Source organism: Pseudophryne corroboree (assembly GCF_028390025.1).
Source record: "Pseudophryne corroboree isolate aPseCor3 chromosome 3 unlocalized genomic scaffold, aPseCor3.hap2 SUPER_3_unloc_17, whole genome shotgun sequence".
NCBI classification, from domain to species: domain Eukaryota; kingdom Metazoa; phylum Chordata; class Amphibia; order Anura; family Myobatrachidae; genus Pseudophryne; species Pseudophryne corroboree.
In genome coordinates this window covers 1,669,700-1,697,057 of record NW_026967505.1, presented here as the reverse complement: position 1 = coordinate 1,697,057, position 27,358 = coordinate 1,669,700, and the positions used below count along the sequence as shown (strand labels likewise).

The following is a 27,358-nucleotide window of genomic DNA, read 5'->3' as shown; positions in this document are numbered from 1 at the left end:
CTCTGGCAGGCTCTCTCAGGGAGATACAGCTGATCAGGCACATACCCTTATATGGTCACACTGGGCGGCCCCTTCCTCTCCTCATGAACAGGCCCCTTCTTATTAGTAAGAAGCTCAGTAATGCTGGGGCTCCCCTCTGTCAGCAGTGACATCAGAGGGGTGGATCAGAGAACAGGATCCTGGCAGTCGGGCTACACTCCTTCCATCCCCCTGCAGCAGGGACATGGAGCAGACAGAGGCATAGTCTGTGCAGACCTGAGGTAAAGTCCTGCTGCAGACGCTGCTCACACTGACAGTCTCTCACTCCTCTCCCCTCAGAGCAAAAGGTCAAGCTATTTATAGAGATTCACACAGTTCCCGGATGTATCCCGCTCCTTGCTCGTGAACTCTTTTAGAAAAAAACTCTCCTGCAGCTCGTGGACACTCTAGAAAGTTCAAAGCAGCATTTAACTCAGTCAGTGCTGTATTTAACCAATTCAGGGCTGCTACTAACTCTCTCTAGCCACACAGTCTACTATCACTTTAGGGGAGGGATATATTAAACATTTATTATGATATACACAGTTTATAAACACCTATATACATACACTTTATAATTTCTAACTTATAGTTATAACCAAGTGTTACATACAGTATAATATAATATACAGGGGTAGCATCCTGTGTTGTCACAGTATACAGGGGGAGTGTACTGTTTTGTTATAATATACAGGGGGAGCGACCTGTGTTGTCATTATATACAGATGGAGTGGCCTGTGTTGTCATAATATACAGAGGGAGTGGCCAGTGTTATAATATACAGGGGGGAGTGGCCTGTGTGTCATAATATACAGTATAATATACACAGGTAGCATCCTGTGCTGTCACAGTATACAGGGGGAGTGTACTGTTTTGTTATAATATACAGGGGTAGCATCCTGTGTTGTCACAGTATACAGGGGGAGTGTACTGTTTTGTTATAATATACAGGGGGAGCGACCTGTGTTGTCATTATATACAGATGGAGTGGCCTGTGTTGTCATAATATACAGAGGGAGTGGCCAGTGTTATAATATACAGGGGGGAGTGGCCTGTGTGTCATAATATACAGTATAATATACAGGGGTAGCATCCTGTGCTGTCACAGTATACAGGAGGAGCGGACTGTTTTGTTATAATATACAGGGGGAGCGGTCTGTGTTGTCATTATATACAGGTGGAGTGGCTTGTGCTGTCATAGTATACAGGGGGATCATCTCAGTTTCGAGTTGGTGCCTGCAGTAGCAGGTCACCGAACAGGAGGACAGCACTGGGCAGCCCTGAAAAGCTTTTCTCTTACATCCTAGTGGATACTGGGGTCTATTACTTTAGTACCATGGGGTATAGATCGGTTCCACTATAGCAGTGGTTCTCAAACTCGGTCCTCAGGACCCCACGCAGTGCATGTTTTGCAGGTAACCCAGCAGGTGCACAGGTGTATTAATTAATCACTGACACATTTTAAAAGGTCCACAGGTGGAGTTAAGTATGTCACTTGTGATTCTGTGAGGAGACATGCACTGTGTGGGGTCCTGAGGACCGAGTTTGAGAACCTGTGCACTCTAGCCTGGCACTTAAAAACTTTTAGTGTGTATGTGTGTGCTGGCTCCTCCCCTCTTTGCCCCTCCCACCAGATTCAGTTTAGAAAAATGTGCCCAAGGAACCAGGTTATTTTCTCTGGAGCTCCAGAGAGTTTCCTTTATTTTTATTGTACTTTGTTATTATCAGGTAGCTCTGGTTGGCAGACAGACCACCTGCTTCATGGGGCTAATGGTGTGTACACACGGCGAGATTTTTTCGATAGCTAAAAGAGAGAGACAGATACCAAGAAGGCTTCTCGGCCCCCTCTAGTGGTTTCACTAAGAAATGTAAAATTCCTCAGAGGTTTTTAACTACGTTTCCCCTCCCAGCTGAGGACAAGAAGTTATGGAACACCCCCCCCCCCCCCTCCTCCCGTCAGTCGGTATCCAGGGGCTATATACCTGAACGAGCCGGCTGACCATAACAATGAGACCATGCTCAATGCAATTTATACAGCAGCAGGTGCAGCACAACACCCCAGGGGTGGATTTCCAGGGCGGTAGTCAAGTGGTCTGATATGGTTATTGAGTTTATACTCTCTGGTCATTACTCTGCTCCAACATATACAGGATGCTGCAAATTTTATGAGCGAGGCTATTAAAGATCTTCCCTTTCTGCAGCGGGGTACACTGGTATTCCACAGGGAATAACATTGGGGTGTAGAGTTGGATCTTGATCTGAGGCACCAACAGGCTAAAGCTTTGACTGTTCCCAGGATGCATAGCGCTGCCTCCTCTATAACCCCGCCTCCAGGCACTGGAGCACAGTCTGTAAGTTGGTGCCTGCAGTGCAGGCAGGTAACAGGGGGGGCTGCGCTAGGCAGCCCTGAAAAGAGCTTTCTAAGAAGAAAGAAGACTTCAAGGGCCGCAGCACAGGCACTTGGTGCTATATGTCATGCTGACCTTCCGTGCTGCGGCTCCCTCACCTCCCCCAGCGGCGCTGTATACTCCTGTGCCCTGGTTGCCGGGTACTTACAGCGGAGGTGCTCCGGTCCCATCAGGTACACATACCGCCGTTGCTCTCCTGGATCGCGTGGCCGCATCATCGGGAGGAGGTAAGAGGGTCCCTGAGGCTGGACCCGCCGAAATCACGATCCAGCGCAGTCTCCGGAGACAGTCCGCGCTGCTGGTGTGGACACTGTGGCCGTGCAGGGACCCCACTATATCCACCAGGGCAAGAGGCACAGGTCAGATTTACTAAATCCGTTTAGTATAGGCCCCGCAGTACCCGGTGGTGAAGTCCAGCAAGGGGATAAGGCTCTGACCTGTAGCCCCTTCCCCAGGTGCAATTAACAGTAAATGTTCCCGCCCCGGAGCTGCATCTCTCTCTCTCTCCCCCACTCCCTGTCAGCGTTTGGGCGCCATTACACAGAGCTGCGCTGATTCTGGGACTGCTGGGCGATGTCACCTCTGTAAAGCCGCCTGTCTCATCAGCGCTGTCCATTTACTGGACACTAAGTATTCTACATGTCCTTTAGACAGTGCATACATTCAGGGATATTTAATACAAGTATCCTGTGATATACACCCAGTGGTTACTGTGCATTGTTATACAGGTTGAGTATCCCTTATCCAAACTGCTTGGGACCAGAGGTATTTTGGATATGGGATTTTTCCGTATTTTGGAATAATTGCATACCATAACGAGATATTATGGTGATGGGAGCTAAGTCTAAGCACAGAATGCATGTATGTTTCATATACACCTTATACACACACAGCCTGAAGGTCATTTAATACAATATTTGTAGCTTTACTTAGTATTGCTAGTCCAGTGCAGTTTTATTATTGTTTGTAATAATTCCTGCATTGTACATGTGACTGTGTGTGCCTATAGCTGCTGTGTGGTTCCTATTCTGTGTATCTCACACATATTGCTATCACTATATTCTGTACCCTGAGGGGGGCTAAGTGCGTCAGTGTTTCACAGGATAGGGCAATCTGCTACCGGGACCGGGACCCTCGTACAGTCTGTTCTCTCCTGGGTGCTCGGGTATGGCACATTGCAGACCGGGTAGAAAGATTGTTGGGAGGGGTCGGGAACGACCCAGCGGTCTTGGTGCACGTTGGCACCAACGACAAAGTTAGTGGTAGGTGGGATGTCCTTAAGCTGATGCTACGGATTGCTAGGAGGAAAACGTTGCAGCTGAGGGTTCAGGTATTGGGGGTTCTATACCCCCCAGTCATCCTGCAGCACTGGGGGCACACGGAGACCCACCCTGGTCTGCTTTTTCTAATTACTGATTACGCTAGTAACGAGACTTAAGCCCCCTGTGGGACCTCCTGTGCTATTGCAGCCACATATTGTCCCTGCAGTTAGTCCGCCATGGGCAGATACTCTGTCAACTCAGTTACAGCAATTAAATCAGTCTTTGGTTAAATAAAAACCTAACCCTCACCCTCCTAGGACCAAAGGGTCATCTAAACGGGCCATTACTTCCACACAATCCACGCATGTTTCGGGTACTTCATCCGTATACACTGACCCCTCAGACACTGATGCAGGTTCTTCTTATGTGGAATCTATTACACAGGTGGATGTTCCTGACCTCTTGGAGGCTATCAAACTGATTCTTCAGATTGATGATGAATCTGAATCTCCGCATACGTCTAAGAAACCCGATAAGTTCAAATGTCAGAAGGCCACTAAATTAGTTTTGCCCCATTCTGACCATTTAGTTGACATACGTCAGGAATCCTGGGAGTCTCCAGGAAAGAAATTCTCCCTGTCTAAGAAAATACTCATTATCCCCTCGCTGCTGTCACAACTGAGGGATGAGGCTGACTGAGGGGAGCCTCAGATGTAGGGGTTGGCATATAGGTGAACCGTGGAGGTGAGATTAGGTTCCTAGACATACTGGATGATTAGAACACCATGAACCCTCAGATGTAAGGGCTGGCATGTAGGTGAACCGTGGAGGTGAGATTAGGTTCCTAGACATACAGGATGATTAGAACACCATGAACCCGAAGGCGTGACCACAACAACGGAGTAAAATTATAACAGTCAGTTTATTGGACACAGTATAACTCCTGGCAATGAGATATCTTCAACAGTGAGTGCAGAATGAAATGCAGTACAGTTCCTGGGAGTGCAGCTGGTATTTGCGACTGTGGCTATGCAGAACAAGATGGTAAAGTCCTTGCCAAAATCCGGAGTTAGAAAGTCTGTGGCCACAGCTAACCGCTGTAATGAGGAACGACAAGTACCGCCCAGTAGGTGGTAGACAGGAGACTGGGACAGGCGCTGATACACTGAGGCTGAAGAGATGTAGATAGGATTGCCAGAGACTACCGGACGGACCAGGTGTGAGGAAAGATGTGCTGAACTCACCACTGGAGCAACAGTTCGATGGTGAGCATCGATGGATACTGTGGTTCGATGTTGTGTGGAATAATATGCAGAGTGATATATGAATACCGCTGGAGATGACGTGAAGCACCGCTGGATTCAGATGGTAACACCAATCAGTGCTGGAAGCTGAGGGTGATGTGAGTGACGCGCTGGAAGCTGGAAGCCAGTGACACTTTACCACAGAAGCTAGTGAGCGATGCTGTAGATAATGGCAGCCATAATGATACCAGGACACCGCTGGAAGCTGGAGGCAGAATAGAACCAACGCTGGAAGCCAATGTCAGGACCGCAGTAGAAAGCCAGGAATCAGAGCTGGAACACTGCAGGAGTCAGGCTGCACCGCAGGATGGTGATTGGTGCCGGTCTCTTGGAGAAGCTGAATCACAGGAGCTGGAATCCCTGGAAAGTCAAGCTGAGAATTCACCAAACAGGACAGGCATGTATGCAGGATTGACAACCAAAGCACTGACGAGTATCCAGCCCTGGAGCAGGATATTTATACCAGCTGGTGAGCAGGGATTGGCTGGATAATTACACAGAGCCCAGACTGCAGTGGATAGGCTGAAAACAACATGTGATGCAAAACAAACATGGCTGCGCCCAATGTCTGAAACTGGAGGGAAAGTCTGTTTGTATTTAATGTGTGAGAATCGGCAGTAATGGCGGCGGAGGCCGCAGAGGGCAGGAGACGCCATACTTTAAACAGATGGATGTTTTGTGTAATGTTGCCATGTCAGAGCTGCTGCGATCACCCGAGGAGCACCTTGAGATACAGATATGCAGCGCGCTGCCCGCAGACAGTGCAGGTGGAATCCGGGCCTGGAACGCCGGGCCAGTCTCAGAAGGCACTTAGCAGGTAAATAATGGGGGCTAATAACCCGGATCGTGACAGCTGCAGAGTTAAGTAAAAATTGGGAAACACCGCCGCCGGTGGATTCACAAGTGGCGCGTCTGGTGGTGTTATCTATTCTGCCTGTCACTTCTGTCACCTCTCTGAAGGAACCGACGGATAAGTGCATGGAGGGTTGCTTAAAGTCTATTTGCACTCTTGTGGGTGCTGTGCATAGACCTACTGTAGCGGCTTCTTGGGCTGCGAAGGCTATTAAAGCCTGGATTCAAGAAGTTGAAGTGGAGCTACCTTCTAATTTTTCTGATATTGTCAGACAGTGTCTTTCATATATTATCACAGCCTCTCATTATATTCAGGAGGTGGCCTCTGATGCCGGTGTCCTGGCAGCCAAAACATCTACTACGGTCATTATGGCTCGCCAGATTCTGTGGTTGTGGTCCTGGTCTGTGGATCTGGACTCTAAAAATACCTTGGAGGTTATCCCTTTTAAAGGAGACATCCTTTTTGGGGAAGATCTGAACAAGATTGTTGCTGACTTAGCGTCTGCTAAAACTGCTTGTCTGCGTCGTACTAATCCTTTGGTTCCGAAGGCTAAAAGTACCATCTTTCTTTCCTTTCGACCTCCAAGTAAAGAAAAGGGTCAGGCGTACCCGAAACAGGCACGCACTTCCAAAACCTCTAAGCCCAAACCTAAACGTTCCTGGGCTTCCCATCAGCCTGCTTCCAAACCAGATAAGCCTGCTGCATGACGGGGCGGGCCTCCCCTTGGGGGATCCCAGGGTGGGAGGCCGACTACTATGGTTTGCCCAGGTATGGTTACAGACCACTTAGGACTCCTGGGTAAGGGAAGTCATCGCTCATGGATACGCCATCTCTTTCAAGAAACGTCCCCTCGCCAGTTTTCCTAGACAAATATACCTTCGGATCCGGTGAAAGCAAAAACTCTCCATTTGGTGGTACAATCCCTCCTGGACACAGGAGTGATAGTGCCCGTGCCTCTGGCTCAGAGAGGCAGGGGGTATTATTCAACATTGTTCCTAGTTCCGAAACAGAATGGTTCCTCCCAGCCCATTCTCAACCTCAAGTCTTTGAACAAATTTAGGTATCTAAGTTCCGTATGGAAACTCTTCGCTCTATTGTTCTGGCCTTGGAGCCCATGGACTATATGGTATCCCTGGACATACAGGATGCTTACCTACATATACCTATTGCCATGTCACATCAGCAATACCTGCGGTTTTCTATTGGCAACCTACATTATCAATTCCAGGCCTTACCTTCTGGACTGACCACGGCTCCGCGAATCTTCACCATGGTCATGGCGGTTATGACGGCTCTGCTCCGCTGTCAGGGTATCGGGATCCTGCCGTATCTGGACGACTTGTTGATCCTGGCAAACTCCCCAGAGGTTCTCCTCCATCATCTGGAACTGACGGTCCAATTCCTACAAGAACATGGGTGGCTCATCAACTGGAAGAAATCCTCCCTGGTGCCTGCTCAGAGCATGGTGCACCTGGGGGCATTGTTGGACACACACAACCAACGGTTGTTCTTGTCCCAAGAGAAGGTCCTGCAGCTTCAGGACAAGATAAGATACTTCCTTTCTTGTCCGTGAGTGTTGGTACACTCGGCGATGCAAGTACTTGGCATCGTGGAGTTGGCTTTCGACATGGTAGAGTACGCTCAATTTCACTCTCGTCCTCTGCAGAAGCTAATCCTGGTCAAGTGGGATGGCCTGCCTCACCGGATCAGATCTAACACGATCTCCTTGATTCCGGAACTTTATCTGCCACTGAGCTGGTGGCTACAGGACCAACAATTGAGCAGGGGTCATCCCTTCTGGATCTCCAACTGGGTCCTTCTAAAGATGAATGCCAGTCTGCGGGGTTGGGGCGCGGTGTTATAGCAACACTCTCTTCAGGGTCGGTGGAACAGGGAGGAATCTCTTCTTCACATAAATATTCTAGAGATGCTTTGATACTGGCCCTGCCTCTGTTACAGAACAGGCCTGTTCAAGTAAGGTCGGACAATGCCACCACAGTGGTTTACATAAATCATCAAGGCAGCATGCGAAGCCACATGGCAATGATGGAAGTGTCAAAGATTCTTCAATGGGTGGAACGCCATCTGCCAGCCATATTGGCAGTGTTCATTCCTGGGTCCTCAACTGGGAAGCGGACGTCCTCAGTCGTCAGGATGTACACACCGGAGAGTGGAGCCCTTCAGTCAGAAGTATTTCAACTCCTAGTGTACAAGTGGGGCCTACCATATGTAGACCTGATGGTGTCTCGACACAATCACAAGGTTCCGGTTTTCGGTGCAAGAACAAGGGATCTTCAAGCAGCGTTCATGGATGCACTGGCAATTCCATGGAACTTTCGGCTGCCGTACGTGTTCCCTCCGGTGTCACTTCTGCCCAGGGTGATAAGGAAGTTCAAGCAAGAAGAAGGAATACTACTTCTGATCGCTCCAGCGTGGCCCAGACGGCATTGGTTCTTAGACCTACAGGGTCTCTCGATAGAGCATCCTCTTCTGCTTCCGCAACGCCCAGACCACCTCATTCAGGGCCCCTGTCTCTACCAGAATTTGGCCCGACTGGCTTTGACGGCGTGGCTCTTGAAGCTTCAGTTCTGAGGGCCAAAGGTTTTTCTGAGGCGGTCATTCAAATGATGTTGAAAGCCTGTAAACCGGCTTCGGCTTGGATTTATTATAGAGTCTGGAATTCTTCACCCTGTGCGCGGCTAAGAATTTTGATGCATACAAGTTCAGTACTGCCAACCTTTTGGCATTTCTGCAACAGGGCCTGGAATCAGGCCTTTGTCTGGCCTCCCTCAAGGTTCATGTCTCAGCCTTGTCGGTGTGGTTTCAGAGAAAAAATTGCGACTGTGCCTGACGTTCATACCTTCACTCAGGGTGTTTTACGGATTCAACCTCCCTATGTTCCTCCTGTGGTTCCTTGGGATTTGTTGGTTGTTCTGGATGCCCTACAAGAGTCTCCGTTTGAACCTCTTGAGCCTGTGGACCTTAAATGGCTTACACTTAAGGTCTTGTTTTTGCTGGCTATTGCCTCTGCTAGATGGGTTTCAGACTTGGGTGCCTTATCCTGTAGGTCTCCCTTCCTGATTTTTCACCGTGACCGTGCGGTTCTAAGAACACGCCCTGGTTATCTACCTAAGGTGGTGTCATCTTTCCACTTTAACCAAGATATTGTGGTTCCGGCCTTTATCTCTCCTGATTTGTCCTCCAAAAAGCGGTCTTTGGATGTGGTATGGGTTCTCCGTATCTATGTGAAGAGAACCGCTACCTTTGGAGATCTGATTCTCTCTTTGTTCTTTTTGGTTTTCACAAACATGGCTGGCCTGCGAATAAGCAGACCTTGGCCAGATTGATTAGTATGGTGATTGCACAAGCTTATTTACAGATTGGACTTCCAGCTCCTTCTACTATCAAGGCCCATTCTACTCGGTCTGTTGGACCTTCTTGGACGGCCCGCCGTGGAACGTCCCTCGAACAATTGTGCAAAGCGCCTACGTGGTCCTCAGTGAACATGTTCATTAGGTTCTATGCCTTTTATATTCTGCCTCCCAGGATGCTTCCTTTGGACGCCGGGTTCTTGTGCTCACTACAGTGCATCCCCTCCCATGAGGAACTGCTTTAGGACATCCCCAATGTTATTCCCTGTGTTATTCAGTGTACCCCGCTGCAGAAAAGGATGTTTATAGTAAGAACTTACCTTTGTTTAATCTCTTTCTGCGAGGTACACTGGATTCCACAAGGCACCCACCCTGACGCACTTAGCTTCTTTGGGTTTGTATGGCATTAGCTGCTGGTACTTTCTCCTGTCGTGAGAATGTGGTGTCTGTGGCTACTAACTGTTGTCATCTCTTTTACCTGCACCCCAATGTTATTCCCTGTGGAATCCAGACTGAGCAGTGTTGTCAGCAATCTGCTTCACAGTCAGCCACTGCAGATATATCAACCGACTGAGCAGTGTCGGCAGCAATCTGCTTCACAGTCAGCCACTGCAGATATATCAACCGACTGAGCAGTGTCGGCGGCAGTCTGCTTCACAGTCACTGCAGATATATCATCAGACTGAGCAGTGTCGGCAGGAGTCGGTTTCACAGCCAGCCACTGCAGATATATCATCAGTCTGAGCAGTGTCGGCAGCAGTCTGCTTCACAGTCACTGCAGATATATCATCAAATTGAGCAGTGTCGGCAGCAGTCTGCTTCACAGCCAGCCAATGCAGATATATCATCAGACTGAGCAGTGTCGGCAGCAGTCTGCTTCACAGCCAGCCATCACAACTCAGGAGACCATACCGATTTGGGTGTCGGCTTTAACAGGATTTATGGCTGACCTATCCTCAGAATTGGCAGCTGCCAGGAGAGATAGGGAAATCCTTCATTCGCACACATTACACACCCCTGAGCCTATCTGGGAGCAGAATGCGGCAAAGAGTTTTGGTTTTTAGTCATGGACAGGGTAACAAAAGAACGGTCACTCCCTGCAGTACTAAAATCGTGGTGATATGCCACCTCTAGAGAGAGGCACATTTGTGGAAGCTGAGGAGAAAACAGATTGAATCTTCCTCACAAGGGCTTGAATCTCTACTAGAGACTGTGATGGGAGTCTCACAATTACCCAAGAAGAAAGGTGAGCTGCAGCAGCCTTCCTATTTGGTAGACAAGAGAGTCCCTGTGTGACCTTTCTGGTATCACTGGAACTAGATAGCCACAGTTCAAAGTCGGATAAGAAGTTCAAATCCCTAGGACAATTCTACTTTCTTTTCCTTTTCCTTTTGACAGTAGGGAACTAGGGAAAAATCCACTAACAGTGGATCCTTCGGTTACCCAGTTATCAAAGCCGATCGTACTTTTGATCCCAGGAACTCTCTTCCTTAAAGAAATGCTTATACATAAAAATCAGCAGTCTATCTCTGAGGCTTCCAGGAATGTAGGACTGCTCACTCCAGGTGATCCTCGAAAGCATTTTCGGTGCATAGGATTTTGTGACTATCAATGGACAGCGGATGCAGAGTCAAAGCGAGGTGGAGCAGGCTTTCCATACACAGGAGATGCCCTGTTTGGATCAAAATTGAATAAGTGGCTATCACAGGTCATGGTAGGTAAGTCTGCTTATCTCCCTTCTGCAGTCCCACCTCCAAGAGCACATACACTGGTCCTTTTCAGCTTACAGGGTTTAGAGGTAGAGCCAGGGGAGCCTCAAACGCAGAGGTGCCAGAGGTCATAGATGTCGGGGAGCCACTACTACCCATCAGAACCTGCAGCAGGACTCCCTCCCCTATTCTCAGGGATCCCAAGGTGGGAGCGTGTCCCAGAATTTTCAGTCACATCTGGGAAGGCACCTGCTGAGATGCCTCGGTCAGGGACCTGATCTGGGGGGGGGTTACAAACTAGAGCTCGATACTCCTCCTCTCAGAATTTTCCACTCAGGTTGGCAGCTTCCCCAGAAAAACAGGTAACTCTGCAAGCGGCTATTCACAGGCTCCTGGAAGCAGAAGTCATTGTTCCAGTTCCAACACATCAAAGGAACTGTTCTTCTCAAATTTATTGGTGGTCCCTAATGACGGACAACTCGGTCAGTCACATCCTGCAACTGAATTCCCTGAATCCATACCTAATAGTCTACGGATTCAAGAGGATTCACTAACGGTGGTAATCGCGGCCTTGGAAGAGTCTTAGTTCTTGGTGTCATTTGATTTTAAGAACGCATAGCTCCACTTCCCAATCTGACCTACACATCAGGTACTCCTACGGTTTGTCCCAAAGAACTCTCAGTGTCGGATCCAGGCACTGCCCTTTGACCTCTCGACAGTCCCGAGGGTCTTCACAGACGTAATAGCGGAACTGATTTCTCTCACGTCCTAGAGGATAGTGGGATCCACATTAGTACCATGGGGTATAGACGGGTTCACTAGGAGCCTTGGGCACTTTAAGAAAATGATAGTGTGCGCTGGCTCCTCCCTCTATGCTCCTCCTACCAGACTCAGTTTAGAAAATGTGCCCGAAGGAGACGGTCACATCTCTGGAAGCTCCTGAAGAGTTTTCTACATTTAGTTTCTGAGTTTATTTTCAGGCAGGACTGGTTGGCACCAGCCTGCCTGCTTCGTGGGATTTAGGGGGGTTAATGGCCCAACCTCTCTCAGGGTTAATGGTCCCGTTCCCCGCTGACAGGACACTAGCTCCTGAGGGAACTATTTGCAAGCCCCACCACGATGAGCGTACATTCCCGCTGCATGACGCCACCCCTAACAGAGCCAGAAGAATGAAGAGTGGTGAGTACTAAGCCTGCGTCCTAGTTAGTGGTTCGCCGGCCATTATGGCTGAGCAGCGGACACAGTACCTAGACTGGCAACAAAGACATAAAAGGAGTTGGTATCCATTTTATGCACATAAGACATACAGCCAGTATAAAGAAGAACAGGAAGACCGCGTGCCATTGAAGGGGTGGGGCTTCAGCATGAGCGGATCCAGCAGCTCACAGGCACCATTTTCCCTACTGCAGCTATACAGACGCTGACTGACAGAGAAGCGCAGCTCCTCTGGAGAGACTCCAGATTACTTCAGCGGTACCCGGGGGTCATAGCAGGGGAGAGCGATTATTAGTGTACGAAGTCCTTAATCTAGGTTATTAGTCTGCGACCCGGCTAAGCTTGACATCAGAGATAAGGGCGCCGTGTGCTGGTTCCATAATCTCTGTGTCTCCCTGGAAGGGCTCTTTGTGGGTTAATTGTGCATTTAACCTTTTCCTGTTTGTGTGTGTGTGTGTGTGTGTGTGTGTGTGTGTGTGTGTGTGTGTGTGTGTGTGTGTGTATGCTGTCACTATACAGTATGTCAGGCAAAGAGTGTGTTTCATGTAAGGAACAGCGTTCCTCTTCCCCAGGGGGTCACTAGTGTGCACTCAGTGTAGTATCCCTTCCCAGGCTAGTGGGGCTGAACCCGCATGGCTGGACTCCATTAGGGGAATGATTTCTTCCATTTATACTAAGTTATCTCGGGGGCTAATTCAGACCTGATCGGTGATGTGCATGTTGACACAGCAGCGATCAGGCCTGAACTGCCCAGCGACTGACAGGCAGAGGCGGTCGCTGTGCGGGCCAGAGGCATTTAGCCGCCATTTAGGGGGTGCGGTCCGTGCAACGCAGGCGTGCCCGGATCGTGCCGTGGGCGGGCAGTGTCAGCTGTGTGATGTCACACGCAACCGCTGCGACCCAAGCAGCGATGAGTAACTCCCAGCCAGTGCGCGAGAACTGCGCTGGCTGAGAGCTACTTTTACAGTACAAAAGCATGGCCGCTGTGCGATGCTTTTCTGCTTGTACAACGGGGTAGGGCCTGACATGCTGGGCGGACTAGCCCTGTGCTGTGCATTCCCTCGCATGTCAGAGAAGCTGGTCGTAGTTGTGCTAAAAATTTAGCACATCTACGATCAGGTCTGAATCACCCGCTCGGAACGAGAAAGAGACACAATACTTAAGACAATCAAATGTTACAATTAAGACAATCCATGTCTGAGTTTCTGAAAAGAGACTCAGTACTCAAATCAGCGTCTCAGTCCCCTGCCATTTTCCGCAAAAACGTACTTTGGTCCATATCCTGCAGTCTGCCTCTGATGATGAGGGATCGGACATGGAGGAGGGTGAGGTGGACTCAGAGATGGGGGAGGGTACTCTGTCGCAGGGAATAGAGGCTCTCATAGAAGCTATCAGAGAAGTTCTGAATATCCCTGATAAGGTGACGGATGAGATTGAGGAATCTCATTTTAATATAAAGAAGAAATCCTCAGCCACTTTTCCTGTGTCAAATACCCTGTTTGAAGAACCATGGGTAAATCCCTAAACGGTTGTTATCATCTTTTCCTTTTCCTCCTGAGGATAGGAAAATATGGGAAAATCCACCAATAGTAGATGCATCGGTCTCCAAGCTCTCGTGAAAAATTGTATTGCCTGTCCTGGGTGCAGCCTCCCTAAGAAACGTCTGATTGCAAATTTGAGACTACACTTAAATCTTTGTATACAGCTGCAGTGGTGGCCCAGAGACCCACTATAGCATGTGGGTGGATTACGCAAGCCATTGCTAAATGGTCAGGTAACATAATTGATGGGTTAGATACCTTGCCTCAAGGGGAGATTATTTTGCTCCTGCAACATATACAGGACTCTGCAAACTTTATGGTGGAAGCTATAAAAGAGATAGACCTGCTTAATGCATGCACTACAGCTATGGCAGTGTCGGTACACAGGGGTTTATGGCTACGCCAGTGGACTCCAGGAAAGGCGTGGAAGGCCTACCTTTCACAGGCAAGTCCTTATTTGGAGATGAAATGGATCTCCAAAGCTACTGTGGGTAAGTACACATACCTTCCTTCTGCAGCTCCCCCAGCTAGGAAGACCTCTTCAGCACCCAACTAGGGAGGCCAATCCCGGGCCGTTTTTCCAATCCCGGGGATCGGGATTGAAAAATGCTCAATCCCGGGATTCCCGGGATCCCGGGATTGTACTGTGTATGTATAATAAATATATATATATATATATATATATATATCTTATGGTACATACAGCCTGGCACTCTGCTTCAGGGAATAAAGTGATGTAAAGTGAGGCTGAGGCTGAGCCGAGCGCTAGTGCTCAGCGGCGCTGCCCGGTCAGGAATTAGTAGTGCGCATGCGCAAGTGAATCCCGGGAATGAAGGCTCCAATCCCGGGATTCAAATCCCAGCATTTTTGGCCTCAAATCCCGGGATCCCGCCGATGCCGATCCCGGGATTGGCCACCCTACACCCAACCTACAGTCCTTTCGGACGGCCAAGTATAGGGGCAAGGCCAGAGGTTCTTCTGCCGCCGCCAGACGTGCTAGAGGTAAACCACGGAAACTTGCTACTTCAGGGTCGCAGGAACAGAGTTCAGGCTCTGCTTCCTCAAAACCTTCCGCATGACCGTGAACCGCAATGCCTGGAAGTCTGTCTGGTGGGAGCATGGCTAAAATTTTTCAGCCACATCAGGACAAGATAGTGCCAGGATCCCTGGGTCTTAGACCTTATATCCCAGGGCTACAGACTGGAGTTCCAGGAGCTCCCACTTCACAGATTCTTCAAATCAGGTTTACCAGATTCACAAGGTGCAAGAATAACCTTACAGGACGCCATTCAAAAACTGTTACAGACCCAAGTCATTGTTCCAGTTCTACCTCATCTACAAAACAAGGGTTACTATTCCAGCTTGTTTGTAGTTTCGAAGCCGGACAGTTCAGTAACACTGATTCTGAATCTCAAGTCATTGAACCCATACTTATGGGTGCTCAAATTCAAGATGGAGTCTCTGAGATCGGTGATCTCAGGTCTGGAGGAGGGGGAATTCCTAGTGGCTCTGGATATCAAGGATGCGTACTTTCACATTCCGATCTGGCCGATTCACCAGACTTTATCTTCGATTTGCACTGCAGGACTGTCACTATCAGTTCTCTCCACGGCACCAAGGGTGTTCACCAAAGTGATTGCATAGATGATGTTACTACTCCGCAAACAAGGAGGGAACATAATTCCGTACCTGGACGATCTTCTGATAAAGGCAGTGTCCAGGGAACAACTGTTGGAGAGCATTGCCCTCTCGACCAGACTACTTCTGGCTAATGGGTGGATTCTGAATTTTCCAAAATCTCACCTAGAACCAATGCAGAGGCTTCAGTTCCTAGAATGATACTGGACACAGAATCTCAGAAAGTATTCCTCCCCTTGGAAAAGGCAATTGTAATCCAGTCGATGGTTCGGGCTGTCTTGAAGCTGACTTGAATCGCAGTGCATCTCTGCATACGCCTTCTGGGGAAAATGCTGGCTTCTTACGAAGCAATTCAGTATGGGAGGTTTCATGTGAGACCCTTCCAGCTGGATTTGTTGGACAAATGGTTCGGATCACATCTTCACATGCACCAGGGGATTCTTCTGTCCCCAAAAGCCAGGATCTCCCTCCTGTGGTGGCTACAGACTGCTCACCTTGTTGAGAGCCGCAGGTTTGGGATTCAGAATTGGATACTGCTAACCACAAAAGCAAGCCTTAAAGGTTGGGGCGCAGTCACCCAGGAGGTACAGTTTCAGGGAAGGTGGTCAAGTCAGGAAGTCATCCTTCCAATAAACATCCTGGAACTCAGGGATATATACAACGCTGTATTTCTTTTTCAGAATCAGGCTATTCAGGTCCAGTCGGACAATGTGACGGCATTGACGTACATAAACCAACAGGGCAGAGCCGCAATGTCAGAGGTGTCAATAATTCTCCTCTGGGCGGAAAAACATGCAATGGTATTGTCGGCGGTCTTTATCCTGGGAGTGGACAACTGGGAAACAGACTTCCTCAGCAGATACGATATGGACCCGGGGGAATGGGGCCTTCGCCTGGAGTTGTTCCAGTGGTTGACACGTCGGTGGGGATATTCACCGATAACTCGACTCAACAATAAACTCAAGCGGAATTGTTCCAGGTTGAGAGATCCACAAGCAGTGGCGGTAGACGCTCTGGGAACTCCGTGGGTCTACCATCTAGTGTACGTGTTTCCTCCACTTCCTCTGATCCCAACCATTCTAAACAGAATAAAAAGGGAAAAGGTTCAAGCAATCCTCATTGCTCCTGACTGTCCATGAAGGGCCTGGTATGTGGATCATCTCGAGATGCTCCTCGAAGATCCGTGGCCTTTACCTCTTCGCGAGGATCTTCTACAACAGGGCCCGTTCGTCTATCAAGACTTACCACGGCTACATTTAAGGGCATGGAAGTTGAACGGCTGATTCTAGCCAGGAGAGGGATTCCTGACAAGGTTATTCCGACTATGATCCAAGCTAGAAAGGGGTAAACATTACCAACGTTTCTGGAGGAGAGCAGACAATATTCTACGGGGGAATTTCATCTGGGACATTTCCTGCTTTTTCTGCAATTGGAAGTGGATGTGGGCCTACGCCTAGGCTCCATAAGAGTCCAGATTTGGGCCATGTCTATTTTCTTTCAGAAACAATTGGCTTCTCTCCTTGAAGTCCAGATGTTCTTGAAAGGTGTTCTGCACATCCAAGTTCCAGGGACGTGCTGTCAGGGGAGGCAGTGCCTCTTCTGTCATACAACAGATACAAAGTTTTTATTATAAAAATCATCTGGACAGTACAAAGTAAATATTTCTAACTTGTAGGTATAATCTTTGTATTCGTCAAATCATTTTTATAATCTAGACTCACGTGTGTTGCGGTGCTCCAGGAAGACACAGCATCAGCCTTCCCTGTGATAGTAAGGACTGCCTAGTGCAGGGGGGCGGGGCTCTGCCGTGGCCAATAATCTCACAGAGAAAACAGACCGCGGGAGACGGCTACTACATCTGCCTCAATGATGATCAGCTGACCTATCCAGGACCTGACCAGGAAGTACAGACAGCTCACTTCTGACAGAGCACTCAGCACTGCCGCTGCCTTCATGCTCCTAATCCTCCAGTGCTCTGGCTCGGTAAGGTCCTGTAACATCCCTTTTCTGTGCCTCAGCTCTATATACTCTATACTGTATACAGTGAGTATGATCTGCACTGTTATCACACAGCTGATCTACCCTTCTCTCATGGGTAACCTGAGCCTGCCTGCCGCCCTACACTGGTGCAGAGGACAAGGCTCATCGGCACTGGCAGCACACCCCTGTGCACAGCATGCAGCAGTCTCTGTGTGATACTGCTGGCTGGGAACTCTGCACAGGGAAACCGCAGGAGTTTGGCTCTGCACTGCAGTACACCATTCCTGCTGCTCTAGGTCTATTAATGCTGCACACTACTAATCTGCAATTGTGTGTGGCCCTCCCATAGGCATATCATACTTGTTGTTTTGATAAATTAAATGGATTACTGTAAATAAGTGTTGGACAAAGTGATAAATCAATGCCCTCGAATAGCCACTGGCACATCAGGAGCTGCACTGACTGTCATCTGGTGTGTACAGTACTGCATGTAGCATACTCTGCACATTTCTACTGTGTGTGATTAGTGGGAGTGGCCTAGGTGGGACCTGTAGCTACAGTATGTGTCTGTTATATAGAATGCAGTTAGTGTGTGTATAGAACACTTTAAGGTGACTCCTCTAGTTAGTGTTGTTTTGTAGTGTTGCCCTCTAAAAATGAAATAACATTAACTGCAATTTGTGTTGTTATTTTTAGTTTTGTGTGTGATTTTACCACATCATTTCCAATATGTTTTTTTCTTCTATTTGTATACGTTGCATAACTGGAATAAAAAGTACTGTACCGTTACTTTGTATGCTCCCTCTTCACAGTGCCGTAACTAGGCCTTTTAGTACTGAGTACAAGAAAGAGCACTGGCGCCCCCCTCCCCCCAATACAAGATAGGGGCAGTACGCACAGTAGGTGCGGGGGGAAAATATATACAGGCGTGGCTTCATGGGGAAGGGGCATGGCCACAAAATAATACCAATTCATACTACGGTGCACAGTAGTCTCCATTATTCAAATTACGCTGCACATTAGCGCCACTACACCATGTAGAGCCCTTTTTACACATTACGGCAGACAGTGTCCCTCTTTTTACACATTACAGCAGACAGCGTACCTCTTTTTACACATTACAGCCGACAGCGTCCCCCTTTTTACACATTACAGCAGACAGCGTCCCCTTTTTACACATTATAGCAGACAGCGTCCCCTTTTTACACATTGCAACAGACAGAATAGATAGATAGAGAGAGACAAACAGATACTTACCATCTCTTTGGTTTAGCTGCTGTGGTGAACCTACCCAATCAGCGCCTGGAGACAGTTACCCTCGGGTCATTTTCCCTTTTTTTGAATTATACAGGGAAATGACTGAGGAAGTGAGGGGATCTCGGAGTGTGATAGTAACGTCACATATCTATAGTAATAATACAGGGACATGACTGGAGAGGTAAGGGGATCTGGGAGCGTCAAAGTGACATCACTTATATCTATAGTAATAATACCGGGACATGACTGGAGAGGTAAGGGGATCTGCGAGCGTCACAGTGACATCACTTATATCTATAGTAATAATACTGGGACATGACTGGGGAGGTGAGGGGATCTGGGAGTGTAACAGTGACCACTTATATCTATAGTAATAATAGAGGGACATGACTGGGAGGTGAGGGGATCTGGGAGCGTCACAGTGACATCCATCACTTATATCTATAGTAATAATACTGGGACATGACTGGGGAGGTGAGGGGGTCTGGGAGTGTAACAGTGACCACTTATATCTATAGTAATAACACAGGGACATGACTGGGGAGCTGAGGGGATCTGAGAGCGGCACAGTGATGTCACATATATATTTAGAAATAATACAAGGACATGACTGTGGAGGTGACGGGGTCTGGGAGTGTAACAGTGATGTCACTTATATCTATAGTAATAATACTGGGACATGACTGGGGAGGTGAGGGGGATCTGGGAGTATATACATTGGTATTTGATGTTTCCCTCATTACACAGGATTACACAGTAGTGAAGACATCCAGTGAGTGTAAGACATCCATCAGCTGTCCACTTGTGTCAGGAGGACTGAGCAGGACTCAGAGCCCCATCACAGTGCCTCCTCCTTACTCGCAGATGCATGAGAGACACAATGACCAGAAGATCCTGGAAATCACCAACAAGATCATTCAGCTGCTGACTGGAGAGGTGACTGCTGGGAATGGGGTATTATACAATAACACCAGCGGACGTGTCTGTGTGATGACTGGAGAGGTGACTGCTGGGAATGGGGCATTATACAGTAACACCAGGGGACGTGTCTGGGTGATGACTGGAGAGGTGACTGCTGGGAATGGGGTATTATACAATAACACCAGGGGACGTGTCTGGGAGATGACTGGAGAGGTGACTGCTGGGAATGGGACATTATACAGTAACACCAGGGGATGTGTCGGTGATGACTGGAGAGGTGACTGCTGGGAATGGGAAATTATACAGTAACATCAGGGATGTGTCTGGGTGATGACTGGAGAGGTGACTGCTGGGAATGGGGCGTTATACAGTAACACCAGGGGACGTGTCTGGGTGATGACTGGAGAGGTGACTGCTGGGAATGGGGTATTATACAGTAACACCAGGGGATGTGTCTGTGTGATGACTGGAGAGGTGACTGCTGGGAATGGGACATTATACAGTAACACCAGGGGACGTGTCTGGGTGGTGACTGGAGAGGTGACTGCCAGGAATGGGACATTATACAGTAACACCAGGAATGTGTCTGGGTGATGACTGGAGAGGTGACTGCTGGGAATGGGACATTATACAGTAACACCAGGGGACGTGTCTGGGTGATGACTGGAGAGGTGACTGCTGGGAATGGGACATTATACAGTAACACCAGGGGATGTGTCTGGGTGATGACTGGAAAGGTGACTGGTGAGAATGGGGCATTATACAGTAACACCAGGGAATGTGTCTGGGTGATGACTGGAGAGGTGACTGCTGGGAATGGGACATTATACAGTAACACCAGGGGATGTGTCTGGGTGATGACTGGAGAGGTGGCTGCCGGGAATGGGACATTATACAGTAACACCGGGGGACGTGTCTGGGTGATGACTGGAGAGGTGGATGCCGGGAATGGGACATTATACAGTAACCCCGGGGGACGTGTCTGGGTGATGACTGGAGAGGTGACTGCCGGGAATGTGCCATTATACAGTAACATCAGGGGATGTGTCTGAGTGACGACTGGAAAGGTGACTGCTGGGAATGGGACATTATACAGTAACTCCGGGGGATGTGTCTGAGTGATGACTGGAGAGGTGACTGCTGGGTATGGGACATTATACAGTAATACCAGGGGATGTGACTGGGTGATGACTGTATCACTGTGTGTGTCTGGTTCCTATAAGGTGTCAGGATGTCACTGTCTATGTCTCCATGCAGGAGGGGGGAGTATATAGAGGAACACAGTGGTCTGTACAAGGACGTGATGATGGAGAATCACCGGCCCCTCACATCACTGGGTAAGAGGAGACTGTCATATATTGTACAGGGGAGAGCAGGTATGGGGGGCCCCTATATACACACATCAGCTGATAATCACATATATACACTGTACTCAGTCACTGTGTGTCTCCTACAGATGGACCCAGTAACAGAGATACCCCAGAGAGATGTCCCCGTCCTCTGTATTCCCAGTATTGTACAGAGGAGACTCACAGGGCCCCACAGGAGGATCAGGTAGGTGGGATTTAGGGTCTCACCTATATACCAAAGTGACTGTCTCTGTATGACAGGGATGGAGAACATCCCAGCATGCTCTGCAACAGTTTTAGTGTTAGGCGCCGGGGTCCGCTCGGCGGTGCGGCCCGGCGCCTAGCAACCAGGGACGCCGTGCGCGTTCAGCCGCCGGCTCCCTAGCAACGCTAGACGCCGGGCGCACTGAGCCGCCCTGACCTTAGCAACGGGGACGCCACGTTCAGCCGCGTTCCCCGTTGCTGGGTCTGTTTTGATTACCTGATTATGTGCTGGCCGTGCAGCATACAAGCTGCACGGCATGTCAAATAGATTACCCTGTCTGGATCTTGATTGGAGGGTTCCTGAATAAAGGCACCCTCAGGACTTCCTACAGACGCCGGTGATAGCTTCCTGTTTGCCTGTGTCTGCTACAGAGAGTTTCCAGTCCTGCTCAATCCGGTTGTTCCTGTCCTCAGAGATCCTGTACTCGGAAGTTTGTCATCTATTCCTGGAGTCTGACCGAGCACCTTTAACATCCTGTGGTGTTCGTGAGTCGCGGCTCAGCCGTGTGTTGCGGCTTGTCCGCTACTGTTTATTATTTAGTTTATTTGTGTTCTGGAGCTTTTGCGGAGGATTCCGCTCCCACAGATCCACTCTGGTATCCAGCGGTGTTGGATAGGAGTAACGGATCAGGGGATCTTTGGTTGTCCTTTTCCCTGGCGGCTAGTCCGCACATACCTTTGGTTTAAGTTAGTTAGCTTGTAACCCCTGGCCTGGTTGCTTAGTCAGAGGGCCCCTTGTTATCACCCTGTCTCGGATTTCCCTTTGTCTCCCATTAAGACCTGCGGGGGCATCGGGGTTGGGCAGACATAATCCGCCCTTCGAACGCGGCTGCCATGGGCTCAAGCAACCATAGTCTCGCAAGGGATTTCTGATAACACGGGCGAGATAACGGAGTTAGGGCGCCAGGGGTTACTAGGCTCACCTGCTCCCACAACCAGCATATCTTCCCAGTACTCAGACCTCTGCCATAAGATCTCCTCTGGTCTGGAGTACGGGAATCATAACATTTAGCATAACCAAATTGCAAAACTGATGCAGGGCATGATGGTATGTGTAGTTCATTAACAGCTGAAGGGCAAAAGGTTTCCCATCCCTGCTATAAGATCTGTAAAAAAGCTATGTGTGTGTTATACTATTTCACCTCCGCTTCATTTGACTCTATGTAAGTGTCATTATATATTGTTTTTTGGGGTTATATAGGTAGAAGATCTGTCATATATGAAGGCAGAAGATATAGAGGGAGAAGAAGAAATGTATGTGACTGATATAAAGGCAGAAGATATAGAGGAAGAAGAAGAGACGTATGTGACTGATATAAAGACAGAAGATATAAAGAGAGAAGAAGAGACATATGTGACTGATATGAAGGCAGAAGATATAGAGGGAGAAGAAGAGATGTATGTGACTGATATAAAGGCAGAAGATAAAAGGAGAGAAGAAGAGACGTATGTGACTGATATAAAGGCAGAAGATACAGAGGGAGAAGAAGAGACGTATGTGACTGATATAAAGGCAGAAGATACAGAGGGAGAAGAAGAGACGTATGTGACTGATATAAAGGCAGAAGATATAGAGAAAGAAGAAGAGACGTATGTGACTGATATAAAGGCAGAAGATATAGAGGGAGAAGAAGAGACGTATGTGACTGATATAAAGACAGAAGATATTGAGGGAGAAGAAGAGACGTATGTGACTGATATGAAGGCAGAAGATAAAGAGGGAGAAGAAGAGACGTATGTGAGGGGTGATCAGCAGTGTAAGGAGGAGGAAATCCCTACAGATATCAGCACAGGTGAGTAATAAACACTTATTACAGAAAAGAGTCACATAGTCTCCTTTCTCAGTCACTACAGCAATCTCTTATCCTACACCCTCCTCTGTCAGTACATACTAATGAGGAAAATGTATCTGCCCATCAGCCCCTATTATACTCCTCTCCCCCTCACATCATATCACTGTGTTACCAGCCCAGAGATCTGACCAGTCTCCTCCCCACACTCTATGGTGTATCTCATACATCAGGATCCATCAGCCCCCATTATACTCCTGCTCTACCCTCATCATGACACTGTGTGTTACCAGCCCAGAGATCTGACCAATCTCCTCCCCACTCTCTCTGGTGTATCTCATACATCAGGAGCCATCAGCCCCTATTATACTCCTGCTCTCCTCCTCACATCATGTCACTGTATGTCACCCGCCCAGATATCTGACCAGTCTCCTCCCCACACTCTCTGGTGTATCTCATACATCCGGAGCCATCAGCCCCTATTATACTCCTGCTCTCCCCCTCACATCATGTCACTGTGTGTTACCAGCCCAGATATCTGACCAGTCTCCTCCCCACACTCTCTGGTGTATCTCATACATCAGTAACCATCAGCCCCTATTATACTCCTGCTCTTCTCCTCACATCATGTCACTGCGTGTTACCAGCCCAGAGATCTGACCAGTCTCCTCCCCACACTCTCTGGTGTATCTCATACACCAGGAGCCATCAGCCCCTATTATACTCCTGGTCTCCCCCTCACATCATGTCACTGTGTGTTACCAGCCCAGAGATCTGACCAGTCTCCTCCCCACACTCTCTGGTGTATCTCATACATCAGTAGCCATCAGCCCCTATTATACTCCTGCTCTCCCCCTCACATCATGTCACTGTGTGTTACCAGCCCAGAGATCTGACCAGTCTCCTCCCCACACTCTCTGGTGTATCTCATACATCAGGAGCCATCAGCCCCTATTATACTCCTGCTCTCCCCCTCACATCATGTCACTGTGTGTTACCAGCCCAGAGATCTGACCAGTCTCCTCCCCACACTCTCTGGTGTATCTCATACACCAGGAGCCATCAGCCCCTATTATACTCCTGCTCTCCCCCTCACATCATGTCACTGTGTGTCACCCGCCCAGAAATTTGACCAGTCTCCTCCCCACAGTCTTTGAGTGTTTATTATACTCCAGTCCAAGCTTCCTAGTATTTTTAATTAAACATAAAAGCAATGCCAGAACTATAGTACTAGTTAATGTCAGTTACAGAATTATATAATGTACCATGTAATATCCTGGGTCTTCTCTACTCATTTATAGTAATTTGCCATTTTTGAACATAAACTACAATATTTAATTTGTTTAATTCAAGTTTATTTGTGCATAATGTATTTTACTTCCAGCAGATGGACACACAAGCAGGAACATCTCAGAAGGACATCTAATGTTATCCCCGGATTGTGAAATAAAAGATAATGACAGTAGACAGGATTCTCCAGGAACTAACCCCATTATCCTAATTATACATCCAGCTCTATCAGCTGATCCCCCTGATCCTGGGAAATGTTCTCCTGATCACTCTGATATTGGTGCATCTGTTACAGCTCTGACAGTAGACACAGCGTTTCCCTGTTCTATAGATGCCAAATGTTTTACACAGAACACAAAGGCTCTTAACCCACAGACAGGTAAGGCAGGTGAGAGTCCATTTCTATGTTCCGAGTGTGGGAAATGTTTTACATACAAATCGTATCTTCTTAGACATCAGAGCAGCCACACAGGTGAGAGGCCATTTCCATGTTCTGAGTGTGGGAAATGTTTTGCACATAAATCAGATCTTGTTACACATCAGAGATGTCACACAGGTGAGAAACCATTTTCATGTTCTGAGTGTGGGAAATGTTTTACATACAAATCAGCTCTTGTTATACATCAGAGACGTCACACAGGTGAGAGGCCATTTTCTTGCTCTGAGTGCGAGAAATGTTTTATCCAGAAATCACATCTTGTTATACATCAAAGAAGTCACACAGGTGAGAATCTATTTCCATGTTCTGAGTGTGGGAAATGTTTTGCACACAAATCAAGTCTTGTTACACATCAGAGAAGTCACACAGGTGAGAAACCATTTCCATGTTCTGAGTGTGGGAAATGTTTTACACTGAAATCACATCTTGTTAAACATCAGAGATGTCACACAGGTGAGAGGCCATTTTCTTGCTCTGAGTGCGAGAAATGTTTTATCCAGAAATCACATCTTGTTATACATCAAAGAAGTCACACAGGTGAGAATCTATTTCCATGTTCTGAGTGTGGGAAATGTTTTGCACACAAATCAAGTCTTGTTACACATCAGAGAAGTCACACAGGTGAGAAACCATTTCCATGTTCTGAGTGTGGGAAATGTTTTACATACAAATCAGCTCTTGTTATACATCAGCGAAGTCACAAAGGTGAGAGGCCATTTCCATGTTCTGAGTGTGGGAAATGTTTTGCACATAAATCAGATCTTGTTACACATCGGATAAGTCACTCAGGTGAGAAACCATTTCCATGTTCTGAGTGTGGGAAATGTTTTACACTGAAATCACATCTTGTTAAACATCAGAGATGTCACACAGGTGAGAAACCATTTCCATGTTCTGAGTGTGCAAAATGTTGAGAAGTCACACAGGTGAGAGGCCATTTTCTTGCTCTGAGTGCGAGAAATGTTTTATCCAGAAATCACATCTTGTTATACATCAAAGAAGTCACACAGGTGAGAATCTATTTCCATGTTCTGAGTGTGGGAAATGTTTTGCACACAAATCAAGTCTTGTTACACATCAGAGAAGTCACACAGGTGAGAAACCATTTCCATGTTCTGAGTGTGGGAAATGTTTTACACTGAAATCACATCTTGTTAAACATCAGAGATGTCACACAGGTGAGAGGCCATTTTCTTGCTCTGAGTGCGAGAAATGTTTTATCCAGAAATCACATCTTGTTATACATCAAAGAAGTCACACAGGTGAGAATCTATTTCCATGTTCTGAGTGTGGGAAATGTTTTGCACACAAATCAAGTCTTGTTACACATCAGAGAAGTCACACAGGTGAGAAACCATTTCCATGTTCTGAGTGTGGGAAATGTTTTACATACAAATCAGTTCTTGTTATACATCAGCGAAGTCACAAAGGTGAGAGGCCATTTCCATGTTCTGAGTGTGGGAAATGTTTTGCACATAAATCAGATCTTGTTACACATCGGATAAGTCACTCAGGTGAGAAACCATTTCCATGTTCTGAGTGTGGGAAATGTTTTACACTGAAATCACATCTTGTTAAACATCAGAGATGTCACACAGGTGAGAAACCATTTCCATGTTCTGAGTGTGCAAAATGTTTTGCACATAAATCAGATCTTGTTACACATCGGAGAAGTCACACAGGTGAAAAACCATTTTCATGTTCTGAGTGTGCAAAATGTTATGCACATAAATCAGATCTTGTTACACATCGGAGAAGTCACACAGGTGAAAAACCATTTTCATGTTCTGAGTGTGCGAAATGTTATGCACATAAATCAGATCTTGTTGCACATCGGAGAAGTCACACAGGTGAGAAGCCATTTTCATGTTCTGAATGTGGGAAATGTTTTGCACATAAATCACATCTTGTTACACATCAGAGAAGTCACACAGGTGAGAAACCATTTTCATGTTCTGATTGTGGAAAATGTTTTACACAGCAATCAAATCTTGTTATACATCAGAAAAGTCACACAAGTGAGAAACCATTTTCATGTTCTGAATGTGGGAAATGTTTTACACTGAAATCAGAACATGTTACACATCAGAGAAGTCACACAGGTGAGAAACCATTTCCATGTTCTGAGTGTGGGAAATGTTTTGCACATAAATCAAAACTTGTTACACATCAGAGAAGTCACACAGGTGAGAAACCATTTTCATGTTCTGAGTGTCGGAAATGGTTTACACAGCAATCAAATCTGATTACACATCAGAGAAGTCACACAGGTGAGAAACCATTTCCATGTTCTGAGTGTGGAAAATGTTTTACACTGAAATCAAATCTTGTTACACATCAGAGAAGTCACACAAGTGAGAGGTCATATCCATGCTCTGAGTTTGAGAAGTAAATCAGCTCTGTTTCACACAATAGACATCACACAGGTGAGGATCCTGTTTATTCTCATCACCATTGCCATGCAATGTTCCTCAAGGTTCTTATTCTATGTCCTATGCTTTTTGCTGCCACTGGGTGAAACAATAAGACGTCATGCTCTTGTCTACCACTGCTGTGCAGATGACCTGTCTTTTTCTCTGTGTACTCGGAAACCCAGTACTAATCCTAAGTGTCTGTTTAGCTGAGCTACAGGTTTGGGTGATGGTAGTTGTCTGTGGGGCAGATGTATTAAGCCTGGAGAAGTGATAAATGCAAGGTGATAACGCACCAGCCAATCAGCTCCTAACCGTAAATTTAAATTTTGGAGCTG

At 47.5% G+C, this 27,358-nt stretch overlaps 1 protein-coding gene across 3 annotated transcripts; it reads left to right on the top strand.

Moving 5' to 3' along the window:
- The first annotated feature begins 60 nt into the window (after positions 1-60).
- LOC134983532 (zinc finger protein 585A-like) lies at positions 61-27,157 on the top strand. Of its 3 annotated transcripts, none has more exons than XM_063949188.1 (7): positions 61-260; positions 19,304-19,492; positions 20,735-20,814; positions 20,934-21,035; positions 22,296-22,883; positions 24,268-25,482; positions 25,536-27,157. In XM_063949188.1, exons 3-7 carry the CDS (start codon positions 20,781-20,783, stop codon positions 26,999-27,001), a joined length of 3,405 nt encoding a protein of 1,134 aa, XP_063805258.1. In that variant the 5' UTR covers positions 61-260; positions 19,304-19,492; positions 20,735-20,780; the 3' UTR covers positions 27,002-27,157. The 3 variants fall into 3 exon arrangements, with proteins under 3 accessions (XP_063805258.1, XP_063805257.1, XP_063805259.1); XM_063949187.1 differs by having other exon boundaries at positions 24,265-25,482; XM_063949189.1 differs by lacking the exon at positions 20,735-20,814 and having other exon boundaries at positions 24,265-25,482.
- The last annotated feature ends 201 nt before the right edge of the window (positions 27,158-27,358 follow it).